Consider the following 15,891-nt stretch of genomic DNA (forward strand, 5'->3'; position numbering starts at 1 on the left):
GAATAAAAAAAATGAATACAAAAATGTATCATCCTCGCTTTTTGCACACGATGCGTGACGTTTCATTCTCAACCACTTGAAGACGGAGAGGTGGCCCTAAAGCCAGGACACAGTGCTGAGGTGTGAAGAGGTTTGTGCCCTAAAAACAAATAATAATTAGACATTTTCCGTCAGTGGCTGGGGCTGTGCCCGCGTAACGATGACCGACGTTCACCTGCCGGTTAATTTCATTGTCAAGAGTGAAATATCAAGTGTTTGAGCTGCTGGAACTTCTCAAGAAAAGTAGCTTGATGAGTGTCCAAAGTAGTGGAAGTTTGGAGGGGACGCCATCTTTGGTCCCAGCTCTCCACGTCCTCAACAAGGACTGTGTTTTCAGCAACACACCGCGGCAAGGGTGAAGGCCCAGGAAGGTATCGTAAAATAAATTAAGACGAATATATGTTATCTTTTGCCTCGTTTACGTTGTGTAGGGTTTAGCGAAAGATAATGGTTTTTAAATGACCGTGCAAAGCTTTGTGGCGAACCTGGCTTGCTAGTTAACATTACAGCAACGCGTCAGCTCCAAAGTCCATTGAGCCAGTTTGGCTAGCTAGTAGCACGGAAGACACAGGACCGTCTTTCTCTGCTCTGACCACTAACCTAAAGACATTATAATGGCGATTTATGAGAGCAGAGAGGTTGCCGTTTAGTGGATGCATCTGCATGTAAGCATGCACCCGTTGTAAAAGGTAATGTAAGTCAAGTTAATGATGGATGTTGTTGCAAAAAAAAAAAAAAGCAGTTAATGAAAAGATATTCCTAGTGATGGTTAACACGTTAACATTTCACCGGTTTGGTAGCATGCAATGTTAGATGTGCATGTTAGCAACCATTGTGTGTCGAATGTTTCACTACATCGAGGTTGTTCACAATATTTGTGCATGTCATTATTGAAGTGTAGTTATTTCCTTAAGATTGCCCTTTACAATAGATGCTAACGTTACTGCAGTGGATGATAGGTATTTTAGCCTTACGTGACCTTTTTTTCAAACCTACAGTAAGGAGCTAAATGCTAGTATGGATGTGTGCAAAAATTAACTTACGCCATGGAATTACAAACTGTTTTGAGGTGTGCAGCACGCTAACACACGGTCAAAACTGATGCATACTTGTTTGTACACACAGGTAATAATCGTAGCTACGAATGGGTGCAATAAGACATGTTTAATATAGGACAACTACATAGTAGTTTATCATTATGGAGAACTTTTACTGAGATTTTGGTGTTGAGGCTTCCTCATAAATTGCAATGAGTGTTATAAACACAGATGAATGTTACCTACTCACATCAGTGTGACACTTTTTACATTTTTTATTTCTAGTTTATGACACAATTGAGAGGTCATTATTGGGAATGATCCAATAGGTCATGCCAGCCAGGGGTTTTTAAGACTTTCTCAAGTGTCTCTGCCATAAACAGGTGGTCACAGTCCTGAGCAGCATGGAGTCAAAATGACATTCACAGCTCAGGGTTGTAAGGGTTCAACCGCTCTTCCTGCAGGGGCTTGAATATAGATAATTCTCATGCACATGCCTGAAACAAAGAGGAATCCTTGAAGACCAAATTTGTATTTATGATGTCTAAATTTGCGGGGGAAAAATGTCCGGGTTAAACATATGATAAGATCGCGGCTTCTCTCAGGAAGGGTGAAATTGCACTGAAAACAGCAGATGGAATGTTTTTGTTTATTTGTTAATGATAGCTTCCACAGATTATAGGAACATATTTTTGAACACCTATAGCAGCTTCTTAAAGATTGTTTGATAATTCTGGCACTGTTGAACAGGGTTGATATATGATGGCTATATCACAGTAAAGGTAATATTACATTATAAGAAAACTAGGGCCTCTTTGTTGATTCTGCTTTTAGGTGGAACAAATTCAACAACAGCTGCTTTAAAATGATCAGTGTGTTGTTGCACTATCGTACTTTAAACAAATGCCAGTTATTTATTCACTGAATGAGTTCTGCTGGCCAGTTAAAATGGAGTAGAGAGGTGCCTTTACATCATTCTTTTGTATAGGAAAACCATATCACTGTGTCTTGATAAGAAATTTTATTTATATACCTGTCTTTTCTCATTTTTAGCCTTTATTTTTGTCCTCCTATGTTGCAAACACAGGTAGTGTCTGTGGCACCAGACTCAATTTATACGCTTGACAACAACATGAATCATGAACAACTCCACCAAAGCCCAATAAAGTTATTAATGATGCCGTAAAAAAGTTTAACCAAATTAATTTCCCTAATTACATTCTCACTCTGGATAAATCTGTGTGTGCTGTCAATCTAGTTGCAACAGTAGAGAAAGGAGGTCTGTGTCAGTGCAGGCAGGCAGAATAATCCTTGTAGCTTTTAAGAGACAAACTGCGAACGTGCTTTGGAAGATTAGCTTCACACCTTCAATGATTGACAATGCTGGGGCAAAACGGAAAATATGTGAAACCAGACAGGGATTAATGGAACCGCTGAAATTTTTTTTTAGCTCTTAATTGTTGAAATGGCATTACAGTTGTAAATAACACATTAGGATTCGAAGTTCAAAGTTTAAGACTTGTTACTTGTTTTGACTTTGCTGATCTTGACTAGCAACTTTGGGCTCGTGTAAAGACTCAAGACTTAGTTGGCCTCAGTCCACACTCCGCTTCTCAGTAGGTTGCCCCAGTAGTCACATGCCCACAGTGAAGAAATTTGCAAGTGTAGATGTTTAGACTTGTTAAGGTGTTTGAGAATAGTGATTGATGATTAACACGATCTTCAGGAGTTATCAGAAATTAGGGTTTCTCCTTTTTATTCACTTTTTTAAAATATGATCTTCGATGTTATTTTGTTTTTGTGTTGTTTTTTGCTTTTATATGTTTAGATTTTTAGATGTAATGTACCCGCTGGTCTATGGATAATAGCATTTTGCTGTCATGTAAGGCAAGTTTTTCATGGAATTGACATTAAATCTGATCTTGAATAGCAAAAGTTGGTTTATGGTCAACTTTTAATTTTTTAATTGATTTGATCATTCCTCTAATGGACAAATACAGTGTGTTGGGTATGCGTGAGACAAATGCATCTTAAGCCAGAGAAAAATCTGTTAACAACATTATTAAGTCTCCTTGTATGATGCGACTAGGACTTGTGTGTTGTATGCATCATTGGGCAGCATTGTAGCACGATGGCACAGTGGTTGACATAATTGCCTCACAGCAAGAAAGTCCCGGATTTGAGTCCCGGCCATCCCAGGTCTTGTCTCTGTGGAGTTTGCATGTTCTCCCCGTATCTGCATGGGTGTCCTCCTAGTGCTCTGGTTTCACCCACCGTCAAAAACTTGTATGCTAGGTTGATCACTCCTGTCTGTGGCATTGACCTACTGTACCCTGCTCATGGTTCTGTCAAGGTTGGCTTAAAACCGTTAAATGAACATTGAACACATGCATTTCACTGCAGAATGTATATGTGACAGTTACAGACTTCTTCTAACCTGTGTTTTTAGTGAGACAAGTTTAACATTCATTATTGTGAGTTTTTAGACTGGCTACTTAATGGAATTGCAGTGCACAAATTCTTATGTACAATCACTTTGTAATGATGGTGTCAGTACATGGAGTGTAGGAAACTTTCATCGTATTCATCATAATAGTCTAGTCTGTCATATTTATTGGTTGCCTGTATCTTCCCTGTCACACACATTTCTCAAGCCGATTCATGTTGTTGACAGAAGTGGGCCTGTGTGTTCTCTATTGCATCGGACGGCATAGTTTAACTTGGATTTTGGAATGTAACACATCATCTTTTATATAGGACTTTGTTAGACTTGTTTTTATGAAGTTTTTCTGAATCTAGGACGGTTCTGGACCTTGATTAATGATGAGATAACTGAAGGTTGATTTAAAATTCAGAAGTTACTGTATGTGTGTGTGAGGAGTGTAATGACATACTTAATTAATGGTTCAACATGTACCTTAATGGAGACCAACCTCACGTGTGTGTGTGTGTGTGTGTGTGTGTGTGTGTGTGTGTGTGTGTGTGTGTGTGTGTGTGTGTGTGTGTGTGTGTGTGTGTGTGTTTGTTGTGCCTTGTATGAATGTTTCTGTGTGTCATGACCATAACAGTGCTTCATTGTTTGGTGCATATGTTGAATTCAATGATCTGTGCCAACAAAATTTGTACAAATACATTATTATTTTCACACCCATAGTGTGTGTGGTTGTGTACATATCAGGGAGTTGACACATATAGAGTGGACATTCTACAACATATACTGATTATGCAAAAACACGTTTTCATTATTGTTCTTTCTTGCATAGAAGTTATAAGTCCTTGTTTCATCATGCATCATGCATTTCTGGCTGAGTTGTCTCTGTGGAGTTCTGCTGAAGTGTTTATGTCCACCCTGCCACATGATTGGCTCAAGCCATGTTTATCTTTGGAATATTCAATCATGGCATAGCTTTCTTTGTCCACCTTTTAGTTGTTACTTGGAAATAAAGAGTATTCCGATATGCAGCTGTCAAAGTTGATGGGTGTATGGCCATCAATAGCTGTTAATCATTTTGCGTGTTGTGTGGGCTGAATTTCTCTCTTTGGACTCATTTGTGAATCATCAGAAGTTGGGTCTACTAGCTTTTGTGTGTTATGATTTATTTTGCATTGTGAAATACTACTTGAACACACACACATACACACAAACCCCAGCTGAACATGGTGCCAAAGCTGCATAGCTGTTTGCAGATTCAAAATGGTTGTCTCATTAAGCACAGGTTTAGAGAGGAGACCCCTTAAGCCTGCAGCAACACTGATGCCCAGGGAGTTCATGTAACAGTCCAATAGGAATTCATTATTCATCATTGGCTAGCAGTCAAATCATTTGACTTGAACTCATGATAATTGTGCTTGCTGCACAGAAATGCCTGTTCTCTTGTGTTTAGAGGTATAATCATTATTGTAATAGTATTAAGCTGCTCGAACATCCACCACTAGTATCTAAGCGAACATCAAAATCTTGTCACTCAAATAGGATGAAAACTGCCTGGAAAAATGAGCAGTAATTTGGTCTCACCTTAGCTTAAAATGATCACCCTTCAGGTCTACATACACATTGTTAAATTCAACTTAACGCTGCTGTCACTGCTAATGTGGTTTGTCTTCAGAGTTGGCATTCAAAGGTTTCAGTTAATGTCATCCTTATATAACTTCACATACTGTCAATTATTATCTTCTTAGGCACCATGGAGGAGCTGCACAGCCTGGACCCCAGGAGACAAGAGCTGCTGGAGGCTCGCTTTATGGGCGGGGTCAGTGGCAGCACTGGGGGCAGCACTGGCAGTGCAAGTGGGGGAATCAAAGTGAGGAATTTTTTTTGAAGCAGTTTTATCTCAAATATGTCTCACGTTTTATTCCCATGATATATTTTACTCTAAAAAAAATTTTTTTTCTCGCCAGGGATTGACCAATAATGAATGTTCAAATCACAGTTTTGGAAGCCTGGGATCCTCAAGCGACAAGGAGTCAGAGGTAAGAATGAGATCGCGGGTCTTATTTGACCTCTACCAAGACCAATTAATGGATGACATTGCAGTGAGATAAGAGTTTTTCCCCTGCTGGAAAGTAGGCCATCACGTCAAGAAGCGTGGTCATTGTATGCTTTATGAAATGGTATGAACAGCATGTATTCTTTTCAGGAATATGTATCAAAATAGGGAAAAAAGAAGTGCGCTGCCCCTCAGCAGCCTTCTGGCAGTTGACTGATCAGTAGAACGTTTGCTTGTAGGGAAGGGGGGGCCTCAAACAGCCAACAGCTAGAACAGCATGTGAACTGAGGGGCTGCATAAAGAGCCAACATGAGATAAGGATTTATTTAATTCAAACTGAATCGTGAGGAGCTGGAAATGAGTATAATAGGTCCCCTTTAAACTGGGTCATATTTGAAAATTGCATTGTAAATGGTCATTTGTACTGGTTGGAGATATTGTATTCCCTAAAGACATTTCTGTAAAGGTTCTGAGAGCTGGAGTTCTTGAAATGATGATTTTATTATTGAAGTGCACATAATGGATCCTGTGTTCACCATCATGATTCTCAAATCAATGGCTTTTTTTTTTGTGGTATGTTTTGATCGTCCGTCAGTCATATTAAGGATGTGTTCAGACGAAGTAAAGACACAGCTTCTGTCATGGATTTGAATTGGGGTAACAGGTTTTAGCTGCCGCAGTTGAATTTTTTAACCTGGAAGCTTTCAGAGAATTGAATCCGTATGTCAATCAATTCAGCTGGAGAATAGACCAGAACATGTCTTAACCTTTTGACAACAGAGAGCGATGGATTGCCATTGTCTGGCTTGCAGCAGTCTGTGTAGCAAAACAGCGATGCCTTTCCTCAGTTTGCATTAGATTTTTTTGAGTTTGTAGAGAGGAAATGGAATAACAGGGCCTGGAGTGGAGTAAAGCAGTCAGCCGCCCACAACGCACCAGCACCCGATTCGATTTGAAACCAAGCTAATTCCTGACCGTCGCTCATAGACAAGTGTAAAAGACTCATGTTGTGTTTATATATTCTAGTGTGGCTGACAATTTTGTTTTTGCGGTTATTTGAATCAAGTTGAATTTACCTGGACTTATCTTTACAGACTACAGTCAATCCAAAACTGGAGTGAGATTTATGACTGAAGGTAGCTGCTGTAGCTCACCACTCTTTTGGCATATGCAGTTGCTGTAAATACATTTGGACATAGAAGATCACCTGCTGACACGTGTCTTGATTGTACAGATGTAGCGGTCTTGATATTTGTGAAGTGGTTGTTTCTCTATGAATCTGTTTTCATGATAATGATGATGATGATCTGCAACTGTGATCCATTTTCTTTTATTTGGTTATCACCTGTTCATCCTTGAAAAATTCTCTTGCATCTTCTCTTATCAAGAGTGTAGAGGTAATGAATTTCAGATCTAGAAAACAGTTTCAAGATATGGTGTAACCAGAATTCTTATTCTTCCCTTTCATGACTTTGGCCTACAACTCTTTCCTCTCTCTTTCACACAGGGGTCAGATGTGAAAAGGGGCAGTTCTCCTGCTTATTCGGTGGGTATATGCTAAACTCTGATGAGGTAATAGGTGGCTAACTGTCTAGAAATGAACCCATTGGGAAAACTAAAGCTCCATTTGGATTGAGTTACTATAACTGGTGGAGAAATGATATGCTATTTAAATCATTGTCGTAGAATGTGTTACCACAGTCGAAAAAAAGAGTGCCGTTAAAAAGCAAGGGATCAGTCAGGAAAGTACATTTCCAGTAGTTTATTTGACAGTCCTCAAGTGTCTACTGACTTAATTTCTTTGTCAGTTGTTGTATTCCTCCTCTAATGTGTATAATATATGTTGGTTATTAACATTTTTCCAAATTTGCAAAAGATTCTCGCGCTCTCTCCATTATTGAAAAGTCAAATGTCTTATTGAGGAACTGATAAGTGGTGGTAAAATGAAAGCCGTTCCTCCCAGGGAAAATCCAATGTGAAATACAAGGTCGTTGTTTTACAGGATTTAGAAAACAGATTACAGAACAACCACTAGTTTGCCAAAAATCAGTATATAATTGCAGCTGTAACGGTCACTGGGCCTGGGATGAAGGTGAAAAATGACCCACAAACCTAATCCAGCATGGATTAACGTGAGCGACCCACCCAGGTAATGTTCACATCACTCCTCCTGCCCTCGAGTTGTCAATCCAGTTCAAATGGGGGTGAAGGTGATCATTTATACAAGAACAAAAGAGAGAAAAGTGCTGCTGTAATTTTCAGCAGTTTCACAAATGATAGTTTTGTAACTAAATCAAATCATGATACTCTTTCCCATAGAGAGATCAGGAGTGTTTATCATTGTTGATGATGTTAATAATAAAAATAATAATAATAATAACCCTATTTTTATTTTTGCACTGTAAATCAAATTAACTTTATATCAAAGCTTGCATCCTTTGCTAGCTCTTTTTCTTTTGGTCTCCTTGATTAAAATGGAGTTCCTAGGTTAGGAATGAGTTGTGATACTACAGCTGGAATCCACATTTTTGAAGACATATCAGAACTGTTTTGTTGATGGACTTTGTAGCAAAATATTAAATTGAGTTTTTTTTTCCTTTCAGACGCCAGAGAAGAAACCGTCTGAAACAGCCAGAGGCAGAAAAAGAAAACCCGACATTCAATCAGAGAGTAGCCAAGGCACGTGTCTTATTTGTTAGGCTGGTTATATTTTGCTGCCTGCTGTTGCCGTATTTCTTTAAAGAAGTTAAATAAATTCCATCATTCTTTTCCTTTTGTCTGTTCACAGGAAAATCAATTGTGCGCGGACCCAAAATAAGTGATTATTTTGATGTAAGTTTTTCATTTGATTTCTCAGATGTTTCATACTTTGAAAGGAGAAGCTGACTAATGCCTGTTAGTCTTTCTCAAACATCTAAGGCACAATAGGTTTCTTGTGTCTGGGGGGGGGTGCAGTTTTGAAATAAAAGGAGGTGCTGGCAGGTCTGCTTCTATCAAGCGCTGGGCTATGATGTCACTTGTCCTGTCTTTTAGTTCCAGGGAGGAAATGGGTCTAGTCCTGTGAGAGGTCTCCCGCCAGTGATTCGTTCGCCCCAGAACTCTCATTCCCACTCCGCTCAGGGCACTGCTGTGAGTTCTGCCAAAACTTGTACACAGTCTCCTTTGCTGCTCCATTTGGTGTTGCTTTGTCTGAACAGAAGTCTCGTCTATTACAGGGCAGACAAAATAGCTCATCCCCTACTAGTCTGTCCTTTGGTGACCACATGACACATCCAAAGCAACTAGCAGTCAAGTTTGTTCAGGTAAGAGGATGCTTTATTGCTTTTAAATGTTTTTTTGTTTTTTTTTCTGGGAAACCTCCAATCTTTTTGTCTTACATCTGTTTGTTGTTTTCCACTCTAGACTGACCTTACAGTGTTGAAATTGGCTGCCCTTGAAAGCACCAAGAATCTAGACCTTGAGAAGAAGGAAGGGAGAATAGATGATTTGCTAAGGGTAAGTGGAAAATCCTACCCAGTCACAGAAAGACCTGACTTGGCTGTAATGTGGGCAACGTTTGTCTGAGTAATACTACACATGTAAATTAAGTTCTTTGATAGCACAACAAGATTTTAAATGACAGAATCAAGACTGGAGTATGATACTTGTGAATGCAGTTTTAGGAAAAATGTTTTCTGCTTCACAGGCAAACTGTGATCTCAGGAGACAGATAGATGAACAACAAAAATTACTTGAAAAGTACAAGGAACGCTTGAATAAATGCATCACCATGAGCAAGAAATTGCTCATAGAAAAGGTAAATATCTACCTTTCTCATTTTAATTCTTATAATATCTGTGCTTGCTAATAATATCTTGTGTTTTTGTGTCGCCTTTACGAAGAGCAACCAGGAGAAGCAGGCCTGTCGGGAGAAAAGCATGCAGGACAGGCTACGTTTAGGCCATTTTACTACAGTGAGACATGGAGCCTCGTTCACAGAGCAGTGGACAGATGGATATGCCTTCCAAAATCTTGTCAAGTGAGTGTGTCTCATTAACTGGCTTTTTAAAAACACATTTTTCTTGTTAACTGTATAAATTACCTATCCAGAGAGGAAGCCTTCAAATTCAGTAAGTGAATACTTGGAAGCTTCCCAGTACAACCACATTCTGATCTGCTGCATAGGAGAAACTCTCACTGTGGAAAAAGCCTCATGGCCTTTACAAGCGAGATGCAGAGCAGGACAACTCACACATTTCCTCCTAGTTTCAGTCTGTCAGCTCCTGCCAGGCTCTGGATCTACTTTCCCAACTATCCTGAGCGGTCTCTAGTTGGCTGACAACGTTGTCATGGGACGTGCTCAGCAATGTGTGAGGATATTATGACTGATGTGAAAATTTAATTCTAGTGATGCAGGGGTCATAGTTTTTCAAGACCCGCCCTGCCTGACCTGTTATGAGAGCTGACTGCCCCTGGGGGGGGGGGTCTGAACCTGACCTGTGAATGCCAAGTTTTTGCTTGATATATATTTTTATACTGTATTAATTCAACTATCCCAATTTTTGTAACAGTGTTTTCACCAGAAACAAGCCTGTGAATGTCGGATGACTCACTACAAGTGCACATTGATAGCAGAACAAAGGCTGTAAATGTCTCAACGTCCTGTGGCTTCTGGCTCATGGTTGCATGGGTTAGATGTGAATTATACTGCGTTAGTTTTGGTAGGTTTAACAAGAACCAGTGAATGAGAGGTTGCAGGAGGACGTACCCTGACTAAGCGCGCTGTGTGCAGCTGAACTGTCAGTGTGCCCTTTGGCCTCTCCCTCAGGTGGAGAAAGGCTTATTAAACAAAACACATTTTTCCAAACTGTTGTAAGTAATTCTTCATTTAAGACATGAGCTCTGGTTCTCTTCTCCTCATTTTCTGTTGCAGAAATGCTGCTTCATTCATGTTTTTTAGACTTGCCCCCCTTAAACCATTATGTTTTCTGGACAGGCGACCCCAAACCGCCCACTGCCTGACCTGCCAACCCACCCCCACATTATTGTTTTCAAATGAATCAAATTAGAGGCTTGTAAAGGCACTGCTGCTTATGTGAGGGGCGGGCAACATTTTGAAAGTTACAAGTATTTTACAACATTGAGAGTAGGTGGGTCTGACATAGAGCAATCAAACAGAAGCATGAAACAGAGTACTGGAATATGTTAACGAATTTGGATTTTTCTCAAATATACAATGTTCCCTTTCTTATCAACTTTTGTCATTTTTTTCAAAAAAAATTTCAGCAAACAACAGAAAATATGTGGAAATCAATAATTAGAACCCTGCTCTGACGTGATTTTTTTTTTTCAATGAATTTGATCATTTTTTTGCATTCACAAGGTATTTTTCCAAGAAACATATATAATTGTCTACTTTTGGGTTAACTTGCTTTTTTTAATTTAAATGGAATGATGAAGTTTTTTTACAAGATGTTTTTTACATTTCAAGTGATTTGTGCCCCGATCTTTAGGTGTTTTAAATTCTCAAACAGCCATAAATGAGTTTTTGGTGTTTTTCACTGTAACAGTTCAGCATCTTAACAGACCATGTCAGAGAACAAATGTGTTTGAAGGTATGAAACGAATACTGGTCGATTAATGGTAATCAAGGCGAGTTTGAAATAATTTCGATGCTGCTTTGAAATCAGTGTCCAGAAATACCTGAAACTCTGAAGGAGAAGACCGAGTTGGCCTCAGTTCTTCAACCATCATATGTTGTGCAAGTGAGGACCACAAAGGGAACTTCAGTAACCCTGATCCTATCTAATGAAAAGTGCTGCTTTTCATCAACAGACAGCAAGAGTCGATAAACCAACAACGAGAGGACATTGAGAGGCAGAGAAAACTGCTAGCCAAGAGGAAACCGCCATCCTCCAGCAACTCTCAAGCACCAACAACAAACTCTGAGCCAAAGCAACGTAAAACCAAGGCAGTGAATGGAGCAGAAAGTGATCCTTTTCTAAAACCCAGCCTACCTCAGCTGTAAGTCCTCAGTCTCAACAGGAAAAAAATTGAATAAGTCATTGTAGTTTTAGATTTATTCTCTTGTACGTCTTGTCTAGCAACTTTTAAGAGCCTTCAGCAGTCAGAAGTTCAGTGTAATATCTTTAGGTAAACATGTAATAGGAATACTGTTTATGTAAGCCAATGACCTTCCTTGTGCTGTTTGTCTCCCGTGGGAAAGGCTGACACTAGCAGAGTACCATGAACAGGAAGAGATCTTCAAGCTGCGACTTGGACATCTCAAGAAGGTTTGTCCAATCCTGAGCCCGACAGCAGTTTGGAACTGTGCTCCAGCGTCTCTGTTATTTAATTTCAGAAGTTGCTCATTTCTTTCAGGACTTCAATATGTTTAGTTAAAAATCAGCTTGAGCAAAATGCACAAGTTTGAGTCTGTAAATTATTAAATGTGGCAAGTCTTTGTCTTCTATAGGAGGATAATTGATCATATATTTGTGGATGTATTCATTGTTTTCCAGATGACAGACTGTACCAAGTCAGTCATTAATATTTCAGACAGTGCTAGTCAGCTGTGTACCAGTAGGTTTTGATGAGCTCCTCTTCTTGTAGTCAGTACTCTGAAGTTGCTTCTGTGCGTTTGTGTGTTTGTGCACTTGAATCATTTATAGGAAGAAGCTGAGATCCAGGCAGAGCTGGAGCGTCTAGAGAGAGTGCGCAATCTTCACATTCGGGAGCTGAAGAGAATAAATAACGAAGACAGCTCACAGTGAGTCTGAATCCATTTCTTTGACAGTTTACTGCAGTGACATTGGAACTTACTACGCACTCAAGGCCAGTAAACTCAGGAATAGCAGCGGCATTAGGTAACGCTGCTGCTGCTGGGTATGAAACTTCTTACTGTACCAGCTGTACCTACTGAGTTGAAGTAGGATGCAGCATGAAAACAAAGTAAAATTTGCAGTGTGCCACAAATACCTGGATGTTAGTCTGACTCGGATCACAGTCTGCTGTAAGCATTTGGCCAGTCTTCCTCACCTGCTGTGTCCCAGAATGTAAAACACTAGAACCAGTAGTGAGTGAGAGGCCCCAGTTCCATAATTGCTATTTTGTGACTCCATCAAGTATTTTTCTGGTGAGGAAATCAGCAGTTACATACTGAATAAGTGGCAAGGTTACCACCGTAAAGGCTAATGGTTTGGAGACTTGCTGGTTTTCTTGATGCCGGCAGTCTGGTTTCGGAGGTGACTGCTGGGTTAGTGCTCATGAGCACAACCTCAAGCCTTACAGTAACTCTGATCCCTGTAATGCTGTCATGATATAATTCCCTTTTTAGAGGATACATAGTTTCAGAGATAAAATGTACTGTTTATCTTTATTAAACATATTATTTGCTGTCATTAAGCTTTAAGTATCATTTGGGAAGTAGAATTGTATCTAAGCTTGTTTGTTGGCGTCTGTGCCCACGACATACTAATGAAAAGCACTCTACAATATGTAGTAAATACTTCTATTAAACAGCTTGTCCTTGTACACTAGATGGAACTTTATTTCTCTGCTTTAGTCTTGACACATAAGAGTTGAAGAATCTGTCACTAACTTTGTTGTCTGTGTCTGTTTCCCTGTTACCTGAAGATTTAAAGATCACCCTACGTTGAATGAGCGATATCTGCTCCTGCACCTCCTAGGGAGAGGGGGCTTTAGTGAAGTTTACAAGGCAAGTTGAGATATTTGATGCCACAAAATGTAAAAGAATCCATTGATAAGGATTGCCTCTAAACCGTGTGTGTGCGTGTGTGCGTTCAGGCCTTTGACTTGATCGAGCAAAGATATGCTGCTGTAAAAATCCACCAACTAAACAAAAACTGGAGGGAGGAGAAAAAGGAGAACTATCACAAGTATGTATCTTAATCAGTGTGTACTATCTTGTTTAATGGTAGCATCCTTAGATGAGCTCTTCTCATGTTGGCGCGTATGCAAGCTTGAATTCCTGTTGGTTCCTCCCTGCAGGCATGCATGTCGAGAGTACAGAATACACAAGGAGCTGGACCACCCCAGAATTGTGAAACTTTATGACTACTTCTCACTGGACACAGACACGTTAGTCACATCCCTCGTCCTGCATTCACATGACTAAATGGTTTTTTTAGACATTTGCAGTAATTGTTGGTCTCTGTGTGACAGGTTTTGCACCGTTATGGAGTACTGCGAAGGCAACGACTTGGATTTCTACTTGAAGCAGCATAAGCTAATGTCTGAGAAGGAAGCGCGGTCCATTGTCATGCAGATAGTGAATGCACTAAAATACCTAAATGAGATCAAACCCCCCATCATCCATTATGACCTTAAACCAGGTAAATGTCCTCCCCTGGCCCATCAGAGTGAGTTACCTTGTGTTTGTACTCTTGTTGCTTTAATATTATTCTTTGATTTCAAGGAAATATCTTGTTAGTGGACGGTACAGCGTGTGGGGAAATCAAAATCACGGATTTTGGTTTGTCCAAAATCATGGATGATGACAACTATGGTGTGGATGGGATGGACTTGACGTCACAGGGTGCAGGGACCTACTGGTGAGAAGAAAAGTCTCACATAAACATAAAAATGCATATCATATAACATGTATATCAACTTCTCAACTTTTCTGTATCAACCTGCTCAGGTACCTGCCTCCTGAATGTTTTGTGGTGGGAAAAGAGCCTCCAAAGATCTCCAACAAGGTGGATGTGTGGTCTGTGGGTGTCATCTTTTTCCAGTGTCTGTACGGAAGGAAGGTAAGCCAAGACACTCGGATTCCTTCCTCTCTTTTTATTGTTTGTAATTTATGCACAATGAGTCAGAACTTTTCCTTTTTGTCAGCCATTTGGCCACAACCAGTCACAGCAGGACATCCTGCAGGAGAACACCATACTGAAAGCTACCGACGTTCAGTTCCCTGTGAAGCCCGTTTCCAGCAATGAAGCTAAGGTTGGTTGAGCTTGCAAACCAAAAGAGATGCAGCCATTCCAAAGAAGTCTCTATCAAATACCTCAATACACCTTGGTGATTAACTTGTGGAGTGTATTCCCCCTCCAGGCCTTCATTAGGCGGTGTCTGGCATATCGGAAGGAGGACCGGATTGACGTTCACCAGCTGGGAAGTGACCCCTACCTGCTCCCTCATATGAGGAGGTCAAGCTCCTCTGGGAATCTTCAGATAAATGCTGCAGGCTCGGGACCAGCCTCCTCCAGCATCATCTCATATTGAGCCTTGTACTGTGACAGAAAGGCAAACTGACCAAGTGGCTTCGGCATGTGCGGAGCTTCAGAGGCCCAGGCTCAAGAGAGAGGGAACAGCCAGCGTCAGGAGGAGCCGGAACCTGCATGGCCTCCTCTGACTTGTGCCAGGCTTCTAACATGTTTACCAGGGCTTGATCAATGGAAGGACAATGAAGGGATGTCTTTTTAAAGGACCTGGCTAAATCAACCTTTTTATTTGGGGGAGGGAGGGGGTCCGAAAAAAGCACTGAAACTGACAACGTACCTTGAAGAAAATGTGACTGGACTCTGTTCAAATGTTGCAGATGGATAAAGCCTTTAAGGGCCTAAGGGAGACTTGGCACCCCGCTGTTTAGATGAAATAGCACGGTCCTGCCAGGGTGCAAATGATTTGAGCTGCTAGAAGTTATTTACTGTAAGGACAGTCATCGTTACGTAGAACTACAAAGATCTCACTATTGATTTGGCTAATTGTTTTGTTTCCACAAATGTTAGGCGTTAATTTGAGTTACTTAGCCATGAGAATGTAATGTGTAGCATACAAGTGGCATCTAGTGACCTGTAGACTGGGGCAGCATACTTACGTTTAATGCACAAAGTAACCAAATGTAGAAAAATGACAATGTATAAAATCCTATGCAGGAATATTAATAAAGATAAATTGGAAAGTATATTCTGTACAGGTTAATTTTCAAATTTTAAAATTGCAGCAGTAATATGTACAAAGCGTTAAAAAATGTCCACCTGTAAAACCAGTTTTCTTGAGTGGTTTCATTTTTGCTGCATTGTAGCTCTTACTTTTCCAAGGGCTGTATGTTTCACTTCCGGTACAAATTGTATAGTTCCACTGAGAGTGAATAATAAATGCCAGGAAAATTTTCCCCCCAGTGAATTGTATTGTAGAGTATATTGTCTTGTTCATTCCTGTCTAAACATCCATATTCATCTTGTAGGCAGGTGAATGTGAAATGCCTCATTTTTCAGGTTTGAGTAGAGTGACACCCTGTGGCTGAATTGAGCACTACATTGTGATTAAATTATGAAAAACAAAATGAAGCAGAGCTCAGAAGCTGAAGTAGAAAAAATTCTTAA

General features: G+C 40.1%; 1 protein-coding gene across 3 annotated transcripts; it reads left to right on the forward strand.

The window, feature by feature from the left end:
* Positions 1-56: 56 nt before the first annotated feature.
* Positions 57-15,795, forward strand: tlk1a (tousled-like kinase 1a). Of its 3 annotated transcripts, none has more exons than XM_086220686.1 (22): positions 57-130; positions 5,256-5,377; positions 5,475-5,546; positions 7,071-7,109; positions 8,167-8,242; positions 8,352-8,395; positions 8,597-8,692; positions 8,779-8,865; positions 8,966-9,058; positions 9,249-9,359; positions 9,445-9,581; positions 11,378-11,566; positions 11,769-11,835; positions 12,214-12,311; positions 13,178-13,259; positions 13,349-13,440; positions 13,553-13,642; positions 13,727-13,896; positions 13,980-14,115; positions 14,205-14,316; positions 14,402-14,509; positions 14,618-15,795. In XM_086220686.1, exons 2-22 carry the CDS (start codon positions 5,261-5,263, stop codon positions 14,786-14,788), a joined length of 2,187 nt encoding a protein of 728 aa, XP_086076812.1. In that variant the 5' UTR covers positions 57-130; positions 5,256-5,260; the 3' UTR covers positions 14,789-15,795. The 3 variants fall into 3 exon arrangements, with proteins under 3 accessions (XP_086076812.1, XP_086076811.1, XP_086076813.1); XM_086220685.1 differs by lacking the exon at positions 57-130 and adding an exon at positions 369-410; XM_086220687.1 differs by lacking the exon at positions 57-130 and adding an exon at positions 598-728.
* The last annotated feature ends 96 nt before the right edge of the window (positions 15,796-15,891 follow it).

The sequence above is a fragment of the Aulostomus chinensis genome, chromosome 12, assembly GCF_037954235.1.
Source record: "Aulostomus chinensis isolate RoL2024-O1b breed Wild chromosome 12, RoL_Achi_v1.0, whole genome shotgun sequence".
In the NCBI taxonomy this organism is placed as follows: domain Eukaryota; kingdom Metazoa; phylum Chordata; class Actinopteri; order Syngnathiformes; family Aulostomidae; genus Aulostomus; species Aulostomus chinensis.

Excerpts from the sequence above, each read along its gene's own strand:
- tlk1a (XM_086220686.1), top strand. The coding sequence starts at position 5,261 with ATGGAGGAGCTGCACAGCCTGGACCCCAGGAGACAAGAGCTGCTGGAG. Across the intron at positions 5,547-7,070 it reads CAAGCGACAAGGAGTCAGAG|GGGTCAGATGTGAAAAGGGG; the intron begins GTAAGAATGAGA and ends TCTTTCACACAG. Across the intron at positions 13,643-13,726 it reads TTCTCACTGGACACAGACAC|GTTTTGCACCGTTATGGAGT; the intron begins GTTAGTCACATC and ends TCTGTGTGACAG.